General features: G+C 27.1%; 1 protein-coding gene and 1 long non-coding RNA gene across 2 annotated transcripts in view; both read left to right on the forward strand.

Annotated features, from left to right (window-relative positions):
- LOC127288345 (uncharacterized) overlaps window positions 1-27,011 on the forward strand; it is a 32,020-nt gene that overhangs the window by 899 nt on the left and 4,110 nt on the right. Inside the window, exons 2-32 of the mRNA XM_051315737.1 lie at window positions 386-771; window positions 3,160-3,331; window positions 3,619-3,939; window positions 4,009-4,233; window positions 4,302-4,427; window positions 4,783-4,986; window positions 5,414-5,584; window positions 5,787-5,948; window positions 6,063-6,164; window positions 8,141-8,308; window positions 8,405-8,509; window positions 12,545-12,910; window positions 12,999-13,240; window positions 13,403-13,562; window positions 16,437-16,631; window positions 17,198-17,551; window positions 19,177-19,374; window positions 20,058-20,207; window positions 22,459-22,859; window positions 23,021-23,192; window positions 23,287-23,607; window positions 23,716-23,940; window positions 24,014-24,139; window positions 24,333-24,536; window positions 24,722-24,892; window positions 24,980-25,141; window positions 25,217-25,315; window positions 25,419-25,586; window positions 25,664-25,768; window positions 25,854-26,219; window positions 26,436-26,677. Of these exons, the coding sequence (XP_051171694.1) occupies window positions 386-771; window positions 3,160-3,331; window positions 3,619-3,939; window positions 4,009-4,233; window positions 4,302-4,427; window positions 4,783-4,986; window positions 5,414-5,584; window positions 5,787-5,948; window positions 6,063-6,164; window positions 8,141-8,308; window positions 8,405-8,509; window positions 12,545-12,910; window positions 12,999-13,240; window positions 13,403-13,562; window positions 16,437-16,631; window positions 17,198-17,551; window positions 19,177-19,374; window positions 20,058-20,207; window positions 22,459-22,859; window positions 23,021-23,192; window positions 23,287-23,607; window positions 23,716-23,940; window positions 24,014-24,139; window positions 24,333-24,536; window positions 24,722-24,892; window positions 24,980-25,141; window positions 25,217-25,315; window positions 25,419-25,586; window positions 25,664-25,768; window positions 25,854-26,219; window positions 26,436-26,677 (6,569 nt within the window). The remainder of the gene's footprint in view (window positions 1-385; window positions 772-3,159; window positions 3,332-3,618; window positions 3,940-4,008; window positions 4,234-4,301; window positions 4,428-4,782; window positions 4,987-5,413; window positions 5,585-5,786; window positions 5,949-6,062; window positions 6,165-8,140; window positions 8,309-8,404; window positions 8,510-12,544; window positions 12,911-12,998; window positions 13,241-13,402; window positions 13,563-16,436; window positions 16,632-17,197; window positions 17,552-19,176; window positions 19,375-20,057; window positions 20,208-22,458; window positions 22,860-23,020; window positions 23,193-23,286; window positions 23,608-23,715; window positions 23,941-24,013; window positions 24,140-24,332; window positions 24,537-24,721; window positions 24,893-24,979; window positions 25,142-25,216; window positions 25,316-25,418; window positions 25,587-25,663; window positions 25,769-25,853; window positions 26,220-26,435; window positions 26,678-27,011) is intronic.
- On the forward strand, window positions 13,573-15,844 carry LOC127288352 (uncharacterized). Its single transcript, XR_007844027.1, has 2 exons — window positions 13,573-14,421; window positions 15,692-15,844. It is a non-coding gene; the product is annotated as an uncharacterized LOC127288352 (long non-coding RNA).

Below are 27,011 nucleotides of genomic sequence, written 5' to 3' on the forward strand. Positions count from 1 at the left end.
ATATAATAATATTATAATTAATTGTATTTAATTAGAAATTAATTATAAATGAATTTAAAATTAATTTAAATTTAGCCAATCTGTGCATTAAACATTTTCAAACCGCAATATAGATATTTATCCAGTGAATAGGTGCTTAGATAACAATATTGTAATTCATATAGTCATATGTTAATCGTTAAAAAGCGTATAGATAAAATAATTTTATATAATTTAAAGAAATAGCCAGTTGATAATAAAACAAACATTTAATTGTCTATATTTAACAATATATATTTATTATGGCGTGAATTATATTTTATTTTAATTTTTAGTTAAAAATTTTTTAAATTGTTTATAATTTTAAAAGAAGGCAGGATATAATAAGAAATAAAATTTTTTACAGTTTTATTTTGCAACAAAATGGGAAATATTTCTAATGATTGTATCAACATTATGCGCATCTATAACTGGATTATTAGTATCATTAAATGTTGTAATGTTTGGAGAATTAGTGGGTTCAATGGTCAAAATAGAAATGATGCACGCTTTCGATTTATCTGTAGAAGATGACACAAACATTATGGATAGCGTTACAACATATGCCTTTGGAACATCAATGATTGGATGTCTTATGTTTATTTTGTCTTTTATCAATATTTATTTATTTAATTATACAGCGCAAAATCAAATTTTTCGAGTTAGAAAAAAATTCTTTAAATCCATTTTGCATCAAGACATTAGTTGGTATGACGTTATTAACAGCGGTGAACTTTCAACAAGGCTCACTGAGTAAGTTATTTTCATTTTTTTTTTTTTTTAATTTAAAACAAACGAAATTATTTTTCATTGTTTCTACTGTATAATAAACATATTTTTTATATGTAAAATTTTTTTTATTACTTTTTACCATTTAAAGTTAGATTAAACTGTTGTTTTTTAAAACTTATCATTTATATATTAATAGTGAATTTCGAAAAGGGCTCAACTCTGAAAAGTATAAGAGTCATTTTTACTAGCAATTTTGTTATGACAAAAATGACACTTACGCTTTTTCGAGTTGAGCCCTTTTCAAAATTTACGATTTTATATTTAACATTTTTATAAAAATTTTTTTAAAAAACTACAAGTTATAAAAATGATATAGTTTCTATTCTAAAAAATAAAAAAAAAATCACTTTTTTATTGTAGAAATTTTAAAGAAGTAAAAAGATATTAACCCCTTCGCAGTCTAGTAGAAAAATTGTTTGTGGGCCCAAAACGGTCAAAAAATATATATATATATATATACCATCCAAATTTGAGGTCAAATTTGGATTCAGCGACCCCAAAAACCCCCGAGTACCAAATTTTGAACGAATCTAATCAACTTTAAATTTTTCCGCCATATTGGGTCCGCCATTTTGAATTTTTTAAATCTGACCTTAGATTTGAATTCAGCGACCCCGAAAACCCCCGATTACCGAATTTTGAACGAATTGAATGAATTTTAAAATTTTCTACCATATTGAGTCGCCTCACAAGAGCAACTTGTACAATCTAAACAAATAAATTTTTTGCAAAAAATAAAATTTTCTTTTTTCTAAAATATGATTGATGGTTTAAAATGATTTTATTTACATTTTAATTAAATTAATTTCTCAAAAATTTTGCTAAAAAAAATGTATTATTGGATATTGAAAATTAAAGAGAAAGATTTATTGGGTTATTTTACGAGTTTTGGCCGCAAGCTTGCAGCAAGCTTCAAATGTCCCACCTAACCCAAGCTTGCATGGTAAAATTGCACAGTAAGATTATCGCAAGATTACTGAGTAAGCTTGCACGGTAAGCTTGTTGTAAGGTTGGTACAAGGTTGCCAAATAACCTTGCCAATCAGCACAGAAGGTTGCAGCAAACTTGCCATGCAACTTTATGGTAAGCTTGGTGCAAGCTTGTGGAATATAACAAACAAATTTTTGGGGGGAGGAAATTTATTTATGTACATACATTGAGCACCAGTTTCTGGCAGGTGAAAATAATTTACTGCACAACCGTAAGTGCTTGTAATTGCAAGTGCGCATAGTGCTCATTGTCAATGCCAACTTCTGTGCTGATTGAGGAAGGTTATTGGCAACCATGCACCAACCTTGCCACAAGCTTACCGTGCAAGCTTACTATGCAAGCTTGCGATAATCTTATCATGCAATCTTGCAGTAACCTTACACTGCAATCTTCCGGTAAGCTTACTGTGCAATCTTTCGGCAAGCTTACCATGCAAGCTTGAGTTAGGTGGGATGCTTGCCGCGCAAGCTTGGTAATATTGCGTGGCAAGCTTGCTGCAAGTTTACGAGTTGTGTGGGTATATCATCAGTTTATCCAATTTGATAACGATTTTGAAAAAAAATTTTCATGAAAAAGCAAATTATCTGGGTCCGAAGGACCCAGCTCAGGCATGCATGGGTTAAAAAATTTATTTTTTATGGTTTCCAAGATGTTCGCAATGATCAAAAAAGAGATCCATTTGAACAATGATCCAAAATCCGTAAATGTTATCCTTAGATAACTTGCACCTTTTATGGAAAGAACAAAGTGTCGATCAAAATTGAGAACTGAAGGATTGATTTGCAATTCTAATGTAACAATCAGAAAAATATTTAAACTTTGGCAAAAAGACGCTCGTCATAATTGACATGATGTTTAATATTGAATCCTTTATTAGGGGTGGGAATATGTATCATCCATTGCCTATTGAATATAGGTCGAGATTGCATCATTCGATATTGTATCAAGTGTCGGATGTCATAGGTCAAGACGGTAGCAACTCCTGAATAGGTCGTGCAATGCTGCGTACTTACATGACTTACAGAGAAATGCATTTTTTTGTCACATAATGCAATCCTTTGTTTCATTATATATCTATTTTATGCAATCCTACAATCTAAATTATTTTAAAAATCAACAATTAAGACTGATCACTCGTATAATATTACTATTCAAAATTAAATTTTTTTTACTTTAGATGGGGATGTAACAAAAAAAATAAACAATTAAATTTTACATGTTCGTATATAGTAATACTTAAAAAATGATTTGTAGTGATATTTTTTATTGTTACATAAATAAAATTGATAATAATAGATTTTATTATTTGATAATATATATATATTATTATATAAATAACATTTAATTGAAACGTTACAGAGACATAATGAAATTCGAAGATGGAATTGGCGAAAAATGGGTAATGTTAATTCACAATTCATTCGCAGTTCTTGGTTGTTTAGCAGTCGCTCTTCATTCTGGTTGGAAACTCGCACTCATTTGTATTAGTCCATTTCCTGTTATGATTTTAATCATGTTTAAAACAGCAAAGGTAATCAAAACTGTGAAATTCTTTATACTGAATTAAACTCAATTTTAAATTTTCAAGGTATATTCAATTTATACATTGTCATTTTTTTTTTTTTTTTTATATAAAATATGACGTTCTATATGACATAATTTTAAAAGTTACTTTTTTAATTACCATTATATTACTATTTATATATTTTTTTTAAATTGTACACAAAAATTAATTATAATAATAATATAATATATAATAATATAATTATATAATTATTTCTTTATAAATAAATGATTAAAAGTTTTATATTAAAACAGAAAGCATCTAATTCAGCAAAAGAGGAAATGGAAGTTTACGGAGAGGCTGGATCAATAGCAGAAGAGGCATTGAGTGCAATTCGTACTGTTTACGCTTTTGGTGGTGAAACAAATGAATTTAACATGTACACGAAAAATTTGTCCCAAATTTACAAACACAATGCTAAAAGAGTTATTTTGATTGCCATTGGTACAAGTTTATTTTGGTTTTTTATTTACGCCACTTATTCTGTCTCATTTTGGAATGGAGTCAATTTTATTCTTGATGACAGATTTCTCCCAGAGGAGGAACAACAATACACACCAAAATCAATGGCAACGGTAATTTAAAAATAGAAAAAAAAAATGCGAAAAAATACTTCATATTATTTTTTGTTGTTGTTTTTTTAGGTTTTTTTCAGTATAATGATGGCAACAGTTAATTTGCACATTGCTGCTAATTTTATTGATGCATTCGCTATATCAAGAGCTGCTATTGGAAAAATACTTTCTGTTATTAAACGAGAATCATCCATTGATAGTTCATCTGTAGACGGTTTGAAATTATCGGATTTAGAGGGGAAAATACAATTTAAAAATGTTGCATTCAAATATCCGTCGAGAAAATTAGTTCAGGTAAATAATTTAATAGAATTTTAAAAAATCTGTTAATTTCACAAAAATTAATATATTTTTACTTTCAGGTATTACAAAATCTGAACTTTACTGTAAATAAAGGAGAAACAGTGGCAATAGTTGGAAATTCTGGATGTGGAAAATCAACATGCATTCAACTTATTCAAAGATTCTACGATGTAAAAGAGGGAAAGGTAAAGATAGAAAAAAAAATATTTATCTAATGAAATAAACAAATATGTAACTTGTAACTATTGGTGAAAATAATGAAAAAATTTAACTAAGACACTGAGAAAAATATCCTATTGAATCAACAGTATTCCTGCAAAGGTATATAAAAATTATTGATTCAAAAGCATATGCTATAAAATTTGTAAAATATTTTATATTGATTCTATATCATATGCTTTTGAATCAATAATTTTTATACCTTTGGCAAAAATGCTATTGATTCAATAGCATATTTTACTCAGTATACTTATTTTCAATATACGCCCATTTAAAAATTATGAGGTAATGTTGCTTTTTAAGTATTTCTATGATTTTTAGATTTTAATAGACGGACATGATATTCAAAAATTTAACGTTAAATGGCTTAGGAGTCAATTGGGTATTGTTGGACAAGAACCAACACTATTCGATACTACTATAGCTGAGAACATTCGATTTGGTTTAATGGACGCAAATATGGAGCAAATTTTATCTGCCGCTAAAGAAGCAAATGCTCATGATTTCATAATGAAATTGCCAAATGTAACTATAATATAGTATTTGACATATTATGTCTATATACAAATTGATATTCAAAATCGCTGTTAAAAAAAGATTCGATACATGATTTTTAAAATTAAAAATATCAAACACTTTTAAAATTTATTAACAAAATTAATTTAATCATTAAATCAACAAATTTTTTGGTTTCACAAAAAATTCTTAAAGGGAAAGATATATTTAGAACGACGTTTTTTCATCGAAACTTTTAGGTCATTTTTTACACAGATTAAATTTACAAATTTTTGTAAATAATTTTATTTAAAAAAATTTGTATTTTAAATACTTATACATAAAATACTTCTACATTTAAAAAATATCGATTTTTGAACCATCTAAATCTATCTTTTAAACCTTTATATATTTGAATGTAATATAATAATATAACAAATTTCTATCACTTTTAAAGCAATACGACACAATCGTAGGTGAAAAAGGCGCAAAAATTTCTGGAGGACAAAAGCAGAGAATTGCAATAGCCAGAGCTTTGATTCGAGATCCAAAAATTTTACTTCTTGATGAAGCAACTTCTGCACTTGACAATCGAAGTGAATCTAAAGTTCAAGCTGCTTTAAACAAAGTAAGTTTATGAGTGTAAAAAAGGGTAAAATTTATTTAACAAATTTTTCATTTTTGTTTAAAATTTAAATAAACAAAAAAAAACTAAAATTGAAAAAAATTACGACTCAGGGTCCAGCTAATTCGAGCATTAAAACATTATAAACGGTTTTTTTTTGCACGGGACCCACAATTATTGATAATAGAAAATTTATTTATTTTAGGCAAAGAAAGGAAGGACAACAATAATTGTTGCCCATAGATTATCAACAATACGAAATGCTGACAAAATAATTCTCTTATCGAATGGGCAAGTTGTAGAAGAAGGAGATCATGATAGTCTAATGAAACTTAAAGGACATTACTATTCTCTTGTCACAGCACAGGTATAATAATAGAAAAAAAAACTAAATTTAAAATAAAAGTATAGGTAACTTAATTTTTAATTAAAAAATAATATGTATAAAGATAATTGTATAATTTAAAATTTTGTAAAATAGGTTTCAGTTACTCATGAATCAAACAGAGGGGAATCAAAAAAAATGTATGATGCACATCACGAGAAGGAACGAAACGATGATGAATCGAGTTCCAGTTCTGAGGTATGTGATATATATTCCAATTTTAATATTCTCTTTAGATCCCATAAATTTTCGATAATAATTTTTAAAAAATATCGATATCAGTATATTTATATAAAAAATTATTGGACGCATGATTATGTTCTAAAAATTATTAGTTAGAATTTTCATTTTATGGAATTTCATTTGTCATAATTATTTTTGAGCCGAATTTTACCATTGGTCGGTAAGGTAGATTTCTGTGTCGGTATTTTTTAAACGAAAAATCTTTTAACAGAATTTCTAATTGATAGAATTTTCATTTGTCCGAAATTGCAAATGGTCGAACAAACAATCTACAGAAAGATTTCGGCGCGATTTTTAAAATCAACCAATCACAATTTTATGAATAATTTTTGATTGGTTAATTTTAAAAATCGCATTGAAATCTTTCTGTTGATTGTTTGTTCGACCATTTGCAATTTCGGACAAAAAAAATTCTATCAATTAGAAATTCTGTTAAATGATTTTTCGGTTAAGTAAAAATTCTGTAGTATGAAAAATCGGTTATATGGAAATTATATAAAATAATAATTCAAACAAATCAAAATTCATCTGAAAGAAAATTTTATGCAATGAAATTCTATCCAATAAAAATTCTTTAAAATGTCTATTATTGTAAATAAAAATTCGAGCAAATAAAAATTCTAACTAATAAAAATTCGGCTCAAAAATAATTATGACAAATGAAATTCCATAAAATGAAAATTCTAACTAATGTATTTTAGAACATAATCATGCGTCCCAAATTTATTTGTCCTTCTACATTAAAATGTTTAAGGGGGGAAACTACATTAGGAGGATCATTTTTATAGATTTAAAAAATTTTTTTTGTGAGAAGAAATTAATTAATTAAAAAAAAAAACTTAAAAATTAATTAATATGTTATATTTCCCTATTGGAAAAATTATAATTTTAAATATATAATCGAAATTATATTGTAAATCAACAAACTTCAATAACTTTCTAGTATATTAAAACTTGTCTTTTTCTTTAACAACTAATTAAGATTCTAGCTTTAAAATAACTTTACATGATGTATTTACTGCAATCTTAAAAATTTATGAGCCATATTTTTCACACTGACAGTTAAGTGTTTAATAAATCATTCTTCTCCTTCTCTACTGTATTCCACATCTTTAAGAACATTTGACATATTATTACGTTACCTATAAAGAAAAATTAAAATAACTAATTTAACATTAATTACTTAAATTAATTGACTTAGTTAAATTAACTTGTGAAATCAAATTAATTATTTTTAATATAAATATAAGTTAAATTATAATTCTAAGAAATAGCAAGTGTCAAATGTTCTTAATTCTAATCAATATAAATTTTAATTATTACTTTTGGTAATAATACAACCCGATATATTTTTATCAGAGTAATTAAAAAATTATTTTTTTATTTATATTTTAACTATATATATATATATATATATATATATATATATATATATATATATATTGTTAGTAATAAATTAAAAATAACAACATTTGACAAAACTAATCAGAAAATATCGATATTTTTATTTAATTACAAAGAGAAAATAAATTAACTGATTTTCGATCAACAGCGTAGCCAGAATCTTCTAAAAGAAATGATGGTACCATTTTTTGAAAAAATTTTGGATTTTCTTTTTGGAAAAGTTAATACCAATTTTATAATAATAATTATTACTATAAAATTGGTATAATATTAATAATAATGATAATAATTTATGAACAATTAATTGTTGTACAAAAAAAAAAATTGGTACCTTCTGAGTAATAGTAATTTTTTCTTCTTATACTCTTACAATAATTCTAAATATTTTTTATATATTTACAAATAATAAAAAAAATAGTATGTACATGTAGATTTGAATATTAAAACAGTAGAATGAATCTGGCAACGTTTAACGTTTCCGAACTTACGATCTGTGCATGAATTTGCACAAAAGCATGAAATTCTAGATTGCATACGAGGATTTTGAGACAATACCAGCCAAAGAGATTTCCATGTTTAAAATTTTAAAACTCAGCAAACAAGAATGGCCATATCTAATGGCTGCTTGTATTGCTACTATAATTGTCGGCTGTTCTCCACCAATATTTTCCATTCTATTCGGAGATGTCATAGGAGTAAGTAATTCTTATAATCATTATATTCACTTGAATACTTGAATTACACGTGTGTATTTATAATTAACACTTTTTTTTGGAATATTATTCTTTTAGGAACTTTCTATTCCCGATACTGAAGAAATTCTAAGACGTACAAGTGTCTATTGTAAATACTTTTTAATAGCTGGAACCATTATTGCAATATCAAATTTCATTCAGGTTGGTTTATATTTTTAATTACACAGGCATAAAAAAAAATAATTTTTTTTGGCTGAAACACTACACTAGTACACCGTCAAACAAAATTCAACTTTTTTTTTGACCCACAAAAAAATCCAACATTTTCAGAAACTAGGGCCCCAAAAAAAAATACCCGTGTCTGGCCGTTTTGCTAGATCAAGTCGTTTGTGGTTTTTAGGGGTGAAAACAACCTCTAAATAAAAAGTGACAACCCTCATAACAAAAGGATATCCCTAGGATATCCATAGGATATTCATATCAATGGTGGATATCCTAGAATGGTCCCCAGGATATCTTGGGATATCCCTAGGATATCCAAACCGCCGGTCTGTGGGACATCAACAGGACATCCATAGGATATCCACAGGATATCCCTAAGACAGCCACAAAATATCTATTGGATATTATATCGCAGGATATCCATGGGATATCATCAGGATGTCCGTGGGATATTCTTAGGATATTCACGGGATATTTAATATCTCAAAAAATATATTTTTAAAGGTTAAAATTGTTAAGCTAAAATAATAAAAACAAAAATCTTATGAGCTCCTAATTTATTTTAAATGAAGATTTGAAACGCATTTTTCAAAGTTTTTAAATAAACTCATGCACTTAATATATAATTAATATTAATAGTTATTCGTTATTTGCGGGGAAGAATTTATATTGTTTAAAGCCAATTTATTTTCTGACAATATTAAGCATATGAATAAAGGAATGAATCACGAATGAGAAAAAAATTAGTTAATAATTTTTCAAATTAAACAACTTTCTCGAAAAACAAGTTGCATTTTTTTTTATTTATATAAAATTTAATTCACAGAATATTCTCACTCGTAGTCTCATAATGACTTTAAAAACAGTATCCTGAGAATATCTTCTTGACATCCAGAAGATATACTGAGAATATCCTGAAAATATCTGTGGGATATCTTGACGATATCTATGGGATATCCTGATGATATCTGTGGGATATCTGGAGGACATTTATGAATGTCTATAGAGATATACAGAAGATATCCTATGGATATCCTCAGATATCCATGGGATATCCAAAGGATATCCAAACCGCCTATTTTTGGATATCCTTAAGAGATCCTTTTGATATCCATAAGACATCCCTAGGATATCTGCGGGATATTATCAATATATCCCAAGATATCTTGTGTTATTAGGAAAGATATCTTTTAAAAATTATTAATATTTTATAAAACTTGGTATCTGGGGGTTTTCGGGGTCGCTGATTATTAATCTAATGTCAGATTTTCAACATTCAAAATGGCGGATCCAATATAGCGATCAAATTTTTAAAAAGTTATTAATTTTTTATTTTATATCCGCCATTTTGAATTTTGAAAATTTAACATCAGATTCGTCATCAGCGACCCAAAAAAACCCCTAGATACCAAGTTTTAAAAAAAATTTATAACTTTTTAAAATTTTGACCGCCATATTGAATCCGCCATTTTGAATTTTGAAAATCTGACATCAGATTAATAATCAGCGACCCCGAAAACCCCCAGATACCAAGTATTTTCTGTATGTCAAAAATTGTGTCAGACGGTGGTATATTCCTATGTATTTTTTCTCACTGAATCCGAAGTCAGTTCTGACCAGTTCCTGTACAGGAAAATGCATACGAATTTGGAACAAGTTCATGTGTAAGATCTTGTACAAGATCTGGTGCAAGATCTTGTACAAGAAAGATACTTGTACAAGAAAATGTACATGATCTTGTACAATTTCATGTATAAGTACTTGTACATGAACACGTTCATGTTCTTGCACATGTATAGTTGTAAAATTTTTTTTTTTTAATAAAATTTGAGATTTTGATAATTTTTAACCACTAAGATTCGTAACTCATGCATGCTAAAAACTATTGCGCAGCTGTAAAGGTTAAAGTAAACTATTGCGCAGCCTTTGAAGTTTTTAATTTTTAGTAAAGAAAAACATGAATTAACATGTGCAAGAACATGGACGTGTTCATGTACAAGTACTTATACATGAAATTGTACAAGATCATGTACATTTTCTTGTACAAGTATCTTTCTTGTACAAGATCTTGCACCAGATCTTGTACAAGATCTTTCACATGAACTTGTTCCAAATTCGTATGCATTTTCCTGTACAGGAACTGGTCAGAACTTGTACAAGATCAGTTGCTGATCCTGTACAGGAAATTGTACAAGATCTTATACAGGGATTTTCAGTAGGGCACATCCAGATTACCTCAAAATTTTCAGATAAACTCAAAAAATGATTATTCTATTATAATGATTCGTTTCTCTTGTTTAGTTTAGTATCACAATAAATAATTTTTATGAAGGTTGAATGATAAAACAGTATAGTTCAACTCTTCAGATTCTAGCTGAATGCCTAAACAGTTGTCTTTTTCTTTTTTTTTTTTTTTGAGAAAGCAATCAAATAAATTTTAAATATATGAATATTTTAACAAAACAATTTTCTCATAACAAATTTACTGTTCTTTACTACTTGTGTAATAATGGACAATAGCTATTTATCGTTGCAAAAAAAATTCTTCAAATCTGTTTCATTGAAAATTATTTTTAAATTTAACAAACAATGAAAAACGCAACCTTGTCCTCTTATCCCTAAGTTAATCATTTTAGAAAGAACCAAAAGATATATGTTGACGTTACCAATCTTTTTGCAATTTATTAATTTTCGTTTAAATAAAATTGCTAATTGGAATTCCGTGCTGAGGTTTGTTATAGGTTGCATCAAATAATAACTTTATGTTTAAATAACAAAATGTAACTTTAATATATACAATCAAAAACTGGAAGGTACTAATACATAGATTAAGAGCTTAAATTAGAATTGTGTGCTCTAGTATACGGTTGAAATTTAAATCTGGTCAAGATTTTGAGTTTTACATTGACAAAGGTGCGAATAACGATTTGTAAAATGTGGAAGGGGAATGTAACAGTGGAAGGGATGAAGGTGAAAAAGAAGAAATATCATTATAAGTGCAACATAGTTAAGGATAAATTACAATAGATAGGGCCATTCGAAGAAGTATCGTAATTTAGAGTTGACACCCATCGATGCGAGGGTAGTAGTAAAATATATTAAGATAAGTACACGGAAAAAACAAACTAACTATTTTAGCACCAAACTGCTTTATCCTTTATTAGTATGCAATTTCGTTTACCTATTAAAGTATGAAATAATGCTTTTTTAGTTTAAAGTAAGTCCATACTAAATAAGTATAATGGTTATACTCTTTTAGTAATAGTGACGTACTTTAAAAGCATAAAGTTGATGCCCGCGAAGTACGACATATAGTCTACCTAAAATAGCAAGAGCTTCTTCCTTTTTGGTGTATAAATTCTTGCAACCTGCGTTTTGGCCTATATCGATATATCAATGGTTGGAAGGAGAAGGAGGCGTGGCCAAAACGCAGGTTGCAAGAATTTATACACCAAAAAGGAAGAAGCTCTTGCTATTTTAGGTAGACTATATGTCGTACTTCGCGGGCATCAACTTTATGCTTTTAAAGTACGTCACTATTACTAAAAGAGTATAACCATTATACTTATTTAGTATGGACTTACTTTAAACTAAAAAAGCATTATTTCATACTTTAATAGGTAAACGAAATTGCATACTAATAAAGGATAAAGCAGTTTGGTGCTAAAATAGTTAGTTTGTTTTTTCCGTGTAGACAAAACACGGATTAAATAATAAAATATTGAAAAACTCAAATTTGTCGAGAGCTAGACTATAAATTTGATGGCGTTTCGAAGGTTCGTTAAATCTGTTTTTCTTAAATTGAAAACTAAATAGTACAATAAACATAATCCTAAAAATTCTAAATGGAACACGTTCAAAAATGACAAATTATATTCATAAATAATAACTTATGTTTCAACAATATACACAATCCAAAAGTTATAAATTTATAATAATTCAAATACAATAATAATTATAGTAACAATGGAAGGGTAAATTATCATTATATTTTGAAATAAACCTAAATTTCAGATTTATTGTTTTGGAATAGCCGCTGAGTGTTTAACAATGAGATTACGTGGTTTGATATTCAAGACCATGCTACGCCAAGAGATAGGATGGTTTGATAATCCATCAAATGGCACAGGAGCTCTCTGTTCAAACTTGTCTGCCGATGCAGCAGCTGTTCAAGGAGCAACAGGCCAGAGAATTGGAACCATTATACAATCGAGTAGTACCATTATACTATCAGTGGCCCTCTCAATTTACTATGAATGGAAATTGGGATTACTTGGCACTCTCTTTGTTCCATTAATTTTGGTCACAACCTATTTACAAAATTTAATGTACAGAAAAGAATCCTGTAATTATCATGAGGATTTGGAATTATCAACAAAAGTAAAATTATCCCTTTAAATAATAATAAGAACAATTTTTCTGTAAAAGATTGTAGCTCATTAAAAATTGGAAAATATTTTTTTTTTAGATGGCAGTTGAAGCAGTGAGTAATTATCGGACAGTTGTTGGTTTGGGATTAGAAGAAACATGTCACAGTAATTATATTAAAGCATTGCAACCATCGCTTGAAATTGCTAAAAGCAATAGTAAATATAAAGGTCTTATTTTTGCTATGGCACGATCAGTTGTATATTTCGCTTATGCTGCATGCATGTATTATGGGGGAATTTTAATAAAGGAGGAACATTTATATTACTCAAGTGTATTCAAGTGAGTGTCGGTTTCTTTTTTTTATTACGGTAGCAATTGCTTTAAAATTATAGTCTCAAAGAAGCTGCAATTAGTTGTAGATTTTTTTTTTATTATCATATTTAAAATCTAACCATTAAACATTTGAATGGAATTTTTAAATTAAGAAATTTGATTTTCTAGAGTGGCCCAAGCACTTATTATTGGCACTGTTATGGTAGCGAATGTTTCAGCATTTGCTCCCAACGTTCAACGAGGACTAAAAGCTGCAACTAATATAATTGCTCTTTTTGAACGAGTGCCAAGAATTCAAGATCCAATGTACATCTCCAAAACTGAAGAGGTAAACAATGAATTTTATCGATTTTTGTATAAAGTTATTGATGAATTTTAGAATAAGAGTATTTTCCATTTGCCGAGAAAAATAACACTGCAATAGTCAAAGATCTATTGTAAAATAAAAATTATAATTTTTGAAATTTTCAATTCGGATTGACTTTTGAAAGAAAAAAAAAGTCATTTTAGTCGATTTACATTACAAGAAAAATCTAAAAGTCAATTTTTTTATTTTAAATAAATTTAATTAGTTTATAATATTACGTCTCAGAAGGAGATGCATAAAACCTATTTCTTTTAAACCTGTTTTATTTACGAAGCAGAAGGCTTCGAAATCAGGGAACAAGTAGGAAACAGAATGCTTTTGTAGATGAACCAAAGGTTTGTTTTTTTTTTACTTTTACAAATTTATCTCTCGTAGAAACTGGCAGGTTGATTTTGTTCAAATATCTGATCCCACTGAAAGCAGAATCAAAAACTTAGAACTCAGAATTAAAATTTCCAGAGTAAAATATAAATCAGAATGACTTTACTTTAATTTTTGTTCCTCCTGAAATCAATCGGTTGAGGAACGGACTAAGATTGGCTCAAGTCGACAAACCCCAATATTGGCGGTAGAATGGCTTGAGATTGTTGAAGAATCAACGTTGGCGAAGGAATGGCTCGAGGTTATTGAAAGTTCCAAGAAAAGCTACCTCAAAGCTGACAAGATCCAAATAGAGCAAAACTGGCTCATAGCTGGCGGAGATTCCAATAGAGTAAACTGGCTCGAGGCTGGCGGAGATCCTAATAGAGTAAAACTGGCTCAAGCCTGGTGAAGACCAAAAAGAGCAAAACTGGCCCAAAGCTGGCGAAGATCCAAAACAGTAATACTGCGATTACAATACAATAATAATTGTTTTTTTATTTTATTAACTTTTTAATTTTTTTTAAATTTTTGATATTATTAACAATTTTTTATTAGCAATATTAAATACAATTAATTAATTCCTTAATAAGAATGTTTCACAGAAATATTTTTAAAAAAAAATTTCTTTTTGAACCACCCGTATTAAACAGAGAAAAATTTTCAAGCTTTCAATTAAGTTTTAAAACAAATTTTAAAAAATAATTTAAAGTTACATTACAGAAAAAGAAAATTTTTCAAGTCTGATTTATGCACATTATTCGAATTCAGAATTGCGGAAAATATTTTAAATAATTAAATTTTCAAAGAATATGATTAAAATATTATTGAAAAAAAATTTGTGAAATAATTGAATTTCAGAAGATTTTTAATTAAAATTTTAATTTTTTTTTTTTACAAATTTCAGACAATAATTGAATTTTAGAGAATTTTCAACTGAAATATATTTTAAATAATTAAATTTTGATGGAGTTACAGTTAAGTTTTTTCGAAATAATTGCATTTTTTGAGATTCCAAAAATTATAATTTTGTTGTAAATATAAACATTAATTAAAAAACGATTTAAATAATTGGATTTTTGAAAAATTGGATATTAAAACTATTGAAATACTTAATTAAACAAAGAATTATATAGATAAAAATTAGGGGAAAAAAATTTCAATTGAATTAACATTCAATTATTAATTAAATTTGGAAGAGTTGGAGTTCAAATTTTTTTTTAGATGTAATTAAATTTCAAGAAATTTTTATTTAAAATTTTCGTAAATTTGAATTTCTGTAGATATTTTATAAGCTTTAAACAATAATTAAACTTTGGAGAATTTTGAATTGAAAAATATTTTAAATATTTTGGAGAGAGTAAAGAGGGTGCGTGATTTGGGTGTTGTATTTAATAGTAATTTAGTATTTAATGATCATATTACTGAGACTGTTTCAAAAGCCTCTAAAGTCTTGGGTTTTATAATGAGATGTGCCTCTGCTTTTCATAACATGTTAACCATCAGGACTTTGTACCTGACACTTGTCAGAACAATTATAGAATATGCATGTATCATTTGGGCACCTTTCTACGTCTTCCATATAATCAGAATTGAACGTGTTCAGAACAAATTTCTTAGATTTGCTGCGAGATTACTCAATATCCCCTTTGACTTGCATACACATGATTACAGGGAACTTAGATCGGTATTAAATATACCATTGTTAAATTCACGGTTTTACTTTGCAGATATGGCTTTTTTGTATAGACTTATGAATGGAGCTATCTTTTGTCCTTCACTTCTCTCTATGATAAATTTATCAGTGCCCAGAATGTTTTCTAGGCGATATACATTGTTTTCGGTGGCATTTCACAGAACTAATTATGGTAATAACTCATTGATTGCTAGACTCAGTAGAGAGGCAAACATGATTTCAAACGACATTAATTTCTTTGATAATAATGTCACACGATTCACATCATCATTACGTAATATCTTGCTAAACGAAAACTAAAATATCTTTTCTTAAGTGGCTACCTAGATTTAGTAAAATATAGTATTGTAATTTTTAGATTTAGGAGTACTTTTGTACGAAAGGGCATGTCCCGTTATGTTCCAAATAAATAAATAAATAAATAAATAATTGAATTTTCCAAAATCTTGATGAAAATTATTAAAATTAAATTATTCAACAATTTCAATTGATGATCAAGTCAATTGCTAACGTTCAGCAAATATTTCTATAGATTTAAAAAAATAATACAACCGCATTTCTTGTGGGACAAATTTGATTAATTATTAAGTAATTTTTATTTCAAATAATTTTATATTAATTTGAAAAAATTATTTTCTAAATCATAAAAAAAATTCTATCATTTTAATAAAAAATGCAGCATTAGATTTAGCCTCAAAATAATCACACCTTTAATGAAATATAATTTTGTCTCAATTTAAAAAAAGAAAATTAAAGGACAATTTGTTAATTGATTTCAGACACCTAACGATTCAGTAAAATATAGAAAAGTACTTTTTGAATATCCAACGAGACCAGGAATTCGAATTCTCGATGACCTAGATCTAGAAGTGCCATCCGGGAAAACAGTAGCAATTATCGGTGGCAGTGGTTGCGGGAAGAGTACAATTGTACAATTATTGGAAAGATTTTACGATCCTATTTTAGGATCTGTGGCAAGTATTGTACAAATCCGTTAATTAAGTAATTTACGCCATATAAGAACAAATTTAATTATCAAAAAAACTTCATATTATTAACAAGAGTATTAATTAACATTTTAAATGTCACTAATTATTGTTATAAAAATATAATTTCACTAAGAATTTTTTAATAATTGAATGTTTTCTAACTTTTTTTAATATATTTTTTATTTCTTTTTTTCTCTTTATACTTTTAAAGTTTATATTTATAAAAATTATATATATATTTTAATATTTTTCAATACATTTTATTTATTTTAATTATATGTTTATATCCATATAGTAGCAATGACTCATATTGTGTTTTTAAAAAACGTTTCTTTTTAAGTCAACAATGACGACATAAATATCCGCACATCAAATTAAATATATTTCTCTTATCAAAATATTAATTAATTTTTTATTGACAGTATTGAAAAAAATTTCAATTTCATCCTTTTTTGAAGCGACTGTAACTGAAAAATTAATTTCTGGAAAGAAATTAAAAATTATTTAAAGTTTATAATTTAATTGTTTTTTTTTTTTAATTTTAATTTAAGGAGCTGGATAAGACAAACATTGACTTAATTCCACAATCCTCATTAAGAATGAATTTGGGATTAGTTTCACAAGAACCAACTTTATTTGCAAGATCAATTGCTAAAAATATTGCTTATGGTGATAATACAAGAGAAGTGTCAATGTGGGAAATAATCAGTGCAGCAAAAAATGCAAATGCTCACGATTTCATTAAAGCTTTACCACTTGGATATGAGACAAAATTAGGTGATAGAGGCACTCAACTTTCTGGAGGTCAAAAGCAAAGAATTGCCATTGCCAGAGCGCTTATTAGAGATCCAAAAGTTTTGCTATTAGATGAAGCAACATCTGCTTTAGACTCGGAAAGCGAGAAAGTAATTATCATTTTTTTTTCTTTTTCTCAATTTTTTTCTTAAGTTCCATCATCTAAATCATATTTTCATTTATTATAATGTAATATAATAACTTCCTCAAGGTTTCTCCCATTTATCTAGAAAAGTAAGAACCAAAAGTATATTTAATAATTTTAATTTTCTTCAATTATAGAAATAATTAGACGAAGCATACAAAGTGCTTTGCATTTGATTCTCTTGACTATAGATTTTATAATTTTTAATTATTAGTATCATTTAGCATTTCTCATTCAGTAATTATAATTCTAAAATCTACATCACTTAAATTATAACAATATTAGAAATCTCAAATTTCATGATATGGAACATATACAGACTTGGGGGGGTGAGCGTATTATTATCCCAAAAAAATTATTAGTTAAAATTTTCATTTTAAAGAATCTTATTGGATATAATTATTTTTTAGACGAATTTTTATTTTTCGAATTAACATTTGACAGAATTTCTTTTTTGAACAAATTTTTACTAAACATAATTCTTATGTATCGAATTTTTATTTATCCGAAATTGCAAATGGCCGAACAAACAATAGACAGAAAGATTTCCGCGCAATGTTTAAAATTCACTAATCAAAAGTTGTCAAGAAAATCGTGATTGGTGAATTTTAAAAATCACGCCGAAATTTGTTTGTCAATTGTTTGTTCATCCATTTGCAATTTCGGACAAATAAAAATTCGGCGTTTTGAGAATTCTATCAAATAAAAATTCTGTTAATTAAAAATTATTCAAAAAATAAATTTAAAAAAAATTTAAATAAATGTTAATTCCAAAAATGAAAATTCGTCTAAAAAATAATTATATCTAGCATTTTTGATTAAATCTTTGTGTGATTTTCTATTTCACTGCACATAGGAATTTTATTTCAATTTTAATCATTCATCCCAGACAGCACGTAAACTTGCAGCAACCTTGCAGCAAGCTTGCTACGCAATATTGACAAGCTTCAAATGTCCCACCTAACCCAAGCTTGCATGGTAAGCTTGCCGAAAGATTGTAGTGTAAGGTTACTGCAAGATTGCATGGTAAGCTTACCGAAAGATTGAAATGTAAGCTTATTGCAAAATTGCACAGTAAGATTATCGCAAGGTTGCATGGTAAGCTTACAGAAAGATTGCAATGTAAGATTATTGCAAGATAAGATTTTCGCAAGCTTGCATAGTACTGATGGCAAGGTTATTTGGCAACCTTGCACCAACCTTGCAACAAGCTTACCGTGCAAGCTTACTGAGCAATCTTGCGATAATCTTACTGTGCAATTTTGCAGTAACCTTACACTGCAATATTTCGGCAAGCTTACCATGGAAGCTTGGTTTAGGTGGGACATTTGAAGCTTGCGTCAAGCTTACGTGCTATTTGGTATTTCTTTTCGTGATACAGAAATAAAAACCAAAAACTCCTAAAATAATCCAATAAATCTTTCTCTTTAATTTTCAATATCCAATAATTAATAATCCAATATAATTAATTTTTAAGAAAAATTTTTGAAAAATTAATTTAATTAAAATGTAAATAAAATCATTTTAAACCATCAATCATATTTTGGAAAAAAGAAAATTTTATTTTTTGCAAAAAATTTATTTGTTTAGATTGTACAAGCTGCTCTTGATAAAACAAAAGAAGGAAGAACTTGCATTTTAATTGCTCATAGACTTTCGACAGTTGAAAATGCTGATAAAATTTGTGTTATGCAGTACGGTCAAGTTGTTGAGACAGGAACACATAATGAATTAATTGAAAAAAAGGGCATGTACTATGATTTGTTATGTATTGAAAAAGGTCGCAGATAATAATAATTTATTTTATTAAAAATTTTAATTTCCATTAAAAACTAATTGACATATAAATTAAGAAATTAAGATAAAAAAATTTTTAAAAAAAATCATCATACGTTTTGAAATTTTCAACTAAATTAAACTTTATAATTGTAAGACAATTTTCACATAATATGATATTTTATAATAAAATAAATTTTTGAAATTAAAAATAATAAAAGTTATTTTCTTAATAGAAAATTTAAACCTTTGATCCTTAAATCGTAATAAAGATCAATTTTATTTAATTAGAGAAATTAATTGGGAAATTAATTTAGGTTTTTTTTTATCTTATTAAACAATTGTTTCATTTTATTTATTTAAAATATATTATTATTATTATATTAATATTATTAAACCACTTTTCATACAAACTATTCGTATACATTATGTAAATATTTCATTATCACTATTATCACTCTTTGCATATATCAAGGAAAATAGGATCTAAAACAGAAACTATAGAATCCAAGTTTATTACAAACAATATTACAAGTAAAAGTTTATCTACTGGTAAACCATTAATTTTATCAGAAACGTCAATGACAAGTACACTCTATTCATTCGTGGCACTTCAGAATTATACGTTTATAAATTCAAATTACAAAAAAAAAAAAATTATTTTTTTTTCCAAATATCTAAATTTGCAAATGTAGAAAAATAACAGTTCTCCTCAAGTTCCTTTTTGTATCATAAAAAAAACATCAAAAATGAGATTAAAGTCACTAATTTTGAAGTTTCTTTTTATTCCTAAATACGTGTTAATTTCTTTTATTGGAAAGTCTGTAAATCCAGTTAAAGATATTGTAAGTAAAATTTATTCATTAATTTAATTCAGTGAATTATTTGTTAATTATTGTTAATTTATTTTATTAATTTAAAACAATGAATTTCTTTTTTATACAAAAAGTGAATTGAATTTCTTTAATTTTCGAAAAGTAAATACCAAATTGAAAAATCACAACAATAATTATATTATCAAGGTACATAATTTTTAAATGTTTTTCAAAATTACTAAATATAAATAAATGATTTAATTTTAAATTTTATTAAATTAAATTATTTTTACTAAACTTTATGTAATAATCGATTTTTTTTTGGTACTGTTTATGATATGTGATTTTAAAAGGTATTTTTTTCAATTGCCAAATGACGATGTAAATAGAAAAATTTTTCTTTGGTAATTTTGTATAATTTTCTAAATAATGGTAGAAAATCGGTTTAAGTAAAGTCAAGAACGTATAATACACTACCGGTACGAATTTTATCTACTGAAAAGGCATTCAAATTATCGTTTAACGATAGCAATGAAATAGTGAACACATGAGGAATGTGAATAGAATTATACACTTCTCGCTCTATTTGTACTTTTTTTTTGTTCTTGTTGAAAAAATGAACATACAAAAGTAAATTGTAAATAAACAAATACAATTAAGAAATTTTTTTTTTTAAGTGCGTTATACAAAGTTTTATCTTTAATTCTATAAATATATATAATTGAAACAATTGGATTTATAAATTTGTTATGCGCATTTTATAACATATCACCAAAATTGAATAATTTGATTAGGAATGCATTTTATTGAATATGTATTTTTGAATTTAATAAATATTTTAAATTGCAAATGGTGCCGATTAAATATCTGTCTCGTAAGTAAATTTTTCATGTATATTTAGAATTTTAATTATTAAAATTTATTAATTTTTTATTCTTTATATTTTTCAAGCGAATCGGATTAATTTAAAAAAACTTTTTTTGTATTATTAAATCTGTCATTTTGAATTTTGTAAAACTGACATCGGATTCGTAATCGGCGACCCCAAAAACCCCCCAAGCAAAACAAGTTTTAAGGAAATTTAAACGATTTTTAAATTTTTCACCGCCATATTTAATACGCCATTTTGAATTTTGAAAATCTGTCATCGAATTCGTAAGCAGTAACCCCGAAAAACCCCCTAGGAAACAAGTTTTAAGCAAATTTAAACGTTTAAAAATTTTAATACGCCATTTTGAATTTTTTAAAAATGACATCGGATTCGAAATTAGTAACCCCAAAAAGCCTCAAGGAAACAAGTTTTAAGCAAATTTAAACGATTTTAAAATTTTTAATCGACATATTTAATTCGCCATTTTGAAAATTTGACATCAAATTTGTAATCAGCGACCCCAAAAACGCCCAAGGAAACAAGTTTTAAACAAATTTCAATTGGTTTTTAAATTTTTTCAACAGCCGTATTAGATTTGGGATTTTGAATTTTTGTAAACCTGACATCGGATTCATCATCAGCGACCCCAAAAACCCCTCAAAAAAAAGTTTTAAGCAATTTCAACCAATTTTTAAAATTTTGACCTCCATATTGGATCCGCCATTTTGAATTTTGAAAATCTAACACCAAATTCGTAATCGGGGACCCCGAAAATTCTCAAAAAACAAGTTTCAAGCAAATTCAATTGATTTTTAAATTTTCGAAGCCATATTTAATACGCCATTTTGAATTTTGAAAATCTGTCATCAAATTCGTAAGCAGCGACCCAAAAAACCCCCTAGGAAACAAGTTTTAAGGAAATTTAAACGTTTTTTTAAATTTTAAACCGCCATATGTAATTCGCAATTTTGAATTTTGAAAAACTGACATCAGATTCGTAATCAGGGACCCCAAAAAACCCCTCAAGAGACTAATACCCCCTCAATACTATCAATTTAAAAAATTTTTGACCGCCATATTGGATCCGCCATTTTGAATTTTGAAATACTGTCATCGGATTCAATTTCATCGACCCCATAAACCCCCAAAGGCACAAGTTTTAAGCAATTAGAACGATTTTTAAAAATAGTAGAAAACTGAATTTTTGTACACTTTTCATAAATTCGGTTTTCGGTTGGAGTTCATTGTACCAAACTGTAATTACTTTATTTCTACCCCAAAATGAAGCAAAATAATTCAGAGCAAAGTAACAGCGTAGAATTTGTATTGTTTTTCGACTAACTTAACTGTACTATATATTATAGGTATTTCTACACAGCGAGTTATCTTTTAATAAATAATTGTTTTCAGTTTCGTTATGCGACAAAATGGGAAGGTTTTTTAATGTTTATTGGAATAATATGCAGTATAGCAACGGGATTAGCTGTACCATGGAATGTACAAATGTTTGGCAAATTAGCTGGTGGTATGGTTGATGCTAAATTAAAAAGTACATTTGCCAGTTTTGGAATAGACATTTCCGAATATATTCATACAGATGTTATGGAATCAGTGACAACATTTGCCGTTGGCACAATAACTATCAGTTGTATTTTATTTAGTTTATCATACGTCAGTATTTGTCTATTTAATTATACCTCACAAAAGCAAAGTCTTCGAATAAGATCCATGTATTTGAAATCAATTTTACATCATGATATTAGTTGGTATGACGTTATGAGTTGCGGTGACGTTGCAAGCCGATTAACAGAGTAAGAATATTTCCAATCATTTTTTCAATATGCTTTAATACCATTTAATTTCTCCAATAATTGTCATCAAATCTTTACTAAATCTTCCTCTAAATAGAAATTCAATGATATAGTATTCAGGATTTAAGGACGTATTATAAATAGAATAAATATTTTTTCAGAGATATCATGAAAGTAGAAGAAGGAATTGGTGAAAAATTCATTATTTTTCTACATCACTTTATTGCTGTTATTGGTTGTACTGTTCTTGCTTTTTATAATGATTGGAAACTTGCTAGTATTTGCATTGTACCATTTATTGTAATAGTGATAATTCTTTATTGTGTTGCAAAGGTATGTAAATATTTATATATATATATATATACAGAGAAACAATAGTTAAAATACAAAAAGAAATATTTACAATACCAATTTAAAAATCATTAAGGCAACCGCAATAATGACTCGAAAGGAAGTTGAAGTATATGCAATGGCAGGATCAATAGCCGAGGAAGCATTATCTGCAATTCGTACAGTTGTTGCATTTGGAGGGCAAAAAATAGAATTCAATAGATATAAAACAAATCTTTTATCAACCTATAAGAATAATATAAAAACAGTTTTACTATCGGCTTTAGAATTTGGTTTAATTTGGTTTTCCACCTATACAACATATTCTTTTGCATATTGGTATGGAGTTGAATTAATTCTAAGAGAAAGAGATCTTCCATTTGGATCTCAAACATTTACACCACAATCAATGGCTATAGTGAGAATCACTTTTTCTGTTATTAAATCACTAATAATTATTATTTTAATTAACAAAAAAAAAAGCATTAAAATTTTAATTTTAACAATTTATTTTTCTTTTATAAAGATTTTCTTTAGCGAAATGATGGCAACTGTAAGTTTAGTTTCTGCTGCTTCTTATATTGAAACATTTGGACTTTGCAAAGCATCAGCGGCAAAAGTATTTTCTGTTATTGAACAAAAATCAAAAATCAACAATTTATCATCAAGTGGTATAAGACTACAGCAAATTAATGGATTTATTAAATTTAAAAATGTATCTTTTGAATATCCATCGAGACCAAATGTTAAAGTAAATTTTGTTTTACAGAAAGGAAAAAAAAAGCTACAAATTAATTTTTAACTGATATAATATAATGTTTTAGGTATTGAGAAATTTGAATTTCTCAATTGAAAAGGGAGAAACTGTCGCTTTAGTCGGAAGTTCTGGATGTGGAAAATCAACTTGTGTACAACTTATACAGAGATTTTACGACATAAGTGGAGGACAGGTAATTTTTTCTTTTGGATTAAATACAAATTTTATTTCTTAATTTGGGTGCTAAAATATGCTTAATGCTTTAGATTAACTTTTATTATCAACTAAGTTGTAAGTTTTATAATTATTTTTTTTTTTTTCCTCTAACAAAATTTCTATTTTCATTTCATAAATGAAAAAATAGTAACATAATTATATAATAATAGATCTTAATAGATGGATACGATATACGGGATTTCAATGTAAAATGGTATCGAAATCAATTGGGAACAGTAAGCCAAGAACCAATACTTTTTGATACAACAGTAGCGGAAAATATTCGCTATGGTAATATGACTGCCTCGATGGAAGATATTGTTTTGGCAGCAAAAGAAGCAAATGCTCATCATTTTATAATGAATCTACCTTATGTAAGTATTTACGATCCTGATGATGATGATGATTTTGATTAATATTCTAAATGTAAAAATTTTATACAAATTATTAATGAAAAATTGTCCTAGTATAAAATTGACTATTTAGGAGATATTTCCTATACAAATCCATTTGCAATCTGTTTTTTTTTTAAACAGAACTTAATTATTATTTTCTTCAGCAATACGACACACTTGTAGGTGAAGGAGGTACAAAAATCTCTGGAGGTCAAAAGCAAAGAATTGCCATAGCAAGAGCTTTAGTTAGAGATCCAAAAATTTTACTTTTGGATGAAGCAACATCTGCTCTTGATACAAAAATGGAAGCTAAAGTACAAGCTGCATTGGATAAAGTAATTAATTATATTTATTATTTTGTCTTAATTTTTCTTATATAATCAGTTCACAATTTATTGTTTAAATCCTGATTTTATATTTAGGTACACAAAGGAAGAACAACAATTATTGTTGCTCACAGATTATCAACGATACGTGGAGCTGACAAAATAATAGTTCTCATGAATGGACAAGTTGTAGAGCAAGGAAATCATAACTATTTAATGGGACTGAAGGGTCATTATTATTCACTAACTACCACACAGGTGCAACTAAATTTACTTTTTATAAACATGTCCTTATTAAATATTATAATAATAATTGCTAACAATATGAAATAGATGACAAACATTGCCACAATGCAAATAAAGGAGATAAATAAAATAATTGATGGAAAGGAAGACGTTAAAAATGATGATGAATTTTGTGCTGCATCAAAGGTACTTTTGTAGTCTTCATCTTAGAAGAGTCTAGTTTTCATCAACTTTAAAATAACTTGAGTTAAAAAGAAATTATTAAATTTTAATTAAAACAAATTTATAGATTCCTTACGAAACGGCAATTGAGGAGATAAGAAGGGAAATTTCAACAGTGAAAATTTTAAAACTCAGCAAACCTGAATGGTTTTACATTTCTTTAGGTTGTCTTGCTTCAATTTTTGTTGGATTCTCACCACCAATATTTTCCACCTTCTTTGGAGATGTTATAGATGTAAATAATTTTATCTAATTTTACAAAAAAAAAAAAAAATTTCATTGAAGAAAGAAACGAATTTATTCACATTTTAGGAACTCTCAGGACCAGATACAGAATTAATTCGAAGACGTACAAAAATTTATTGTGTGCGTTTTATATTAGCTGGTATTTTTATTGGATTGTCTAATTTTGCTCAAGTTAGTTAAATCTTTTAAGATTTATTAAAGACTAAAATATTTATGAAGAATAAAAAAACAATTTATATATATTTTTTTATTCTAGTATTATCTACTTGGATTTGCGAGTGAATGTTCAACACTAAGATTACGGGGATTAATTTTTCGAACAATGTTGAAACAAGAGATTAGTTGGTTTGATAATCCAATGAATGGAACGGGAGCACTTTGCTCTAAACTTTCAACTGAAGTTGCTGCAGTAAAAGGTGCAACTGGTCAACGAATTGGAATAATTGTACAATCCTATAGTACAATTGTACTATCCATTGCAATGTCAATTTACTATGAATGGAGACTCGGATTACTTGGCACTGCATTCATTCCATTTATTCTCATAACAAAAAACCTTCAAAATTTAATGTACAAAGAAGAAACCTACAGCTATCATAAAAGTCTTGAAAGATCTACAAAAGTTAGTAAACAGATTCTGATGTTCTATTTACAAATTATTATAATGTTAGATTCATTTAACAATATTTTTAAATAAATTCTATTTTGTTTTCTTTATTAATTTTTCGTCTCTAGTTTTTGTAATTTTCTATGTTTTAAATATTTATTTAAATATAATTATTATAATTTCTAGTTTGCTAAAAAAATATTCAGAAATAAAATTTTAAAAAAATTCTAGATTGCAGTTGAAGCAGTGAGTAATATTCGCACTGTAATTGCCCTCGGAATACAGGACAACTGTTACCATTCATATGTGGCATCAATGCAACCCTCACTTGCTCTTGCAAAACGAAATACTCATTATCGTGGCTTAATCTTTGCACTAGCTAGATCAATATCGTATGTTGCTTTAGCTTCATGTATGTATTATGGAGGATATTTAATGAAAGTAGAAGGCATACCTTACTCCACTGTATTTAGGTAAATACAAATTTTTAATAAAACATCTAGTGTTACGTCTCAAAAATAGAGAATAAGAAAAGCAATAAAATTAATATTTATTTTGTCCGCCTCGATGATTACTTTAATTAAACCAATCGATAGAAGTGACTGTAATTAAATACTCTTTCATTTCACTATTATATGTCGTTCATGCAGCAATTAACTAATTAATTTTAAAAAAGATTTAACAATTCTTATTTCTGAGAAATTTAAAACCAAAAGCTATCCTTTCACCGGATCAGAATTAGAACAAACATCAGGAAAAGCAGCCGCGCACTAATGAGTACATGCCGGAAAATTTGATAGAATGTGT

Source organism: Leptopilina boulardi, unplaced genomic scaffold (assembly GCF_019393585.1).
Source record: "Leptopilina boulardi isolate dan_hultmark-lab unplaced genomic scaffold, ZJU_Lbou_2.1 LbouV2_384, whole genome shotgun sequence".
In the NCBI taxonomy this organism is placed as follows: Eukaryota; Metazoa; Arthropoda; class Insecta; order Hymenoptera; family Figitidae; genus Leptopilina; species Leptopilina boulardi.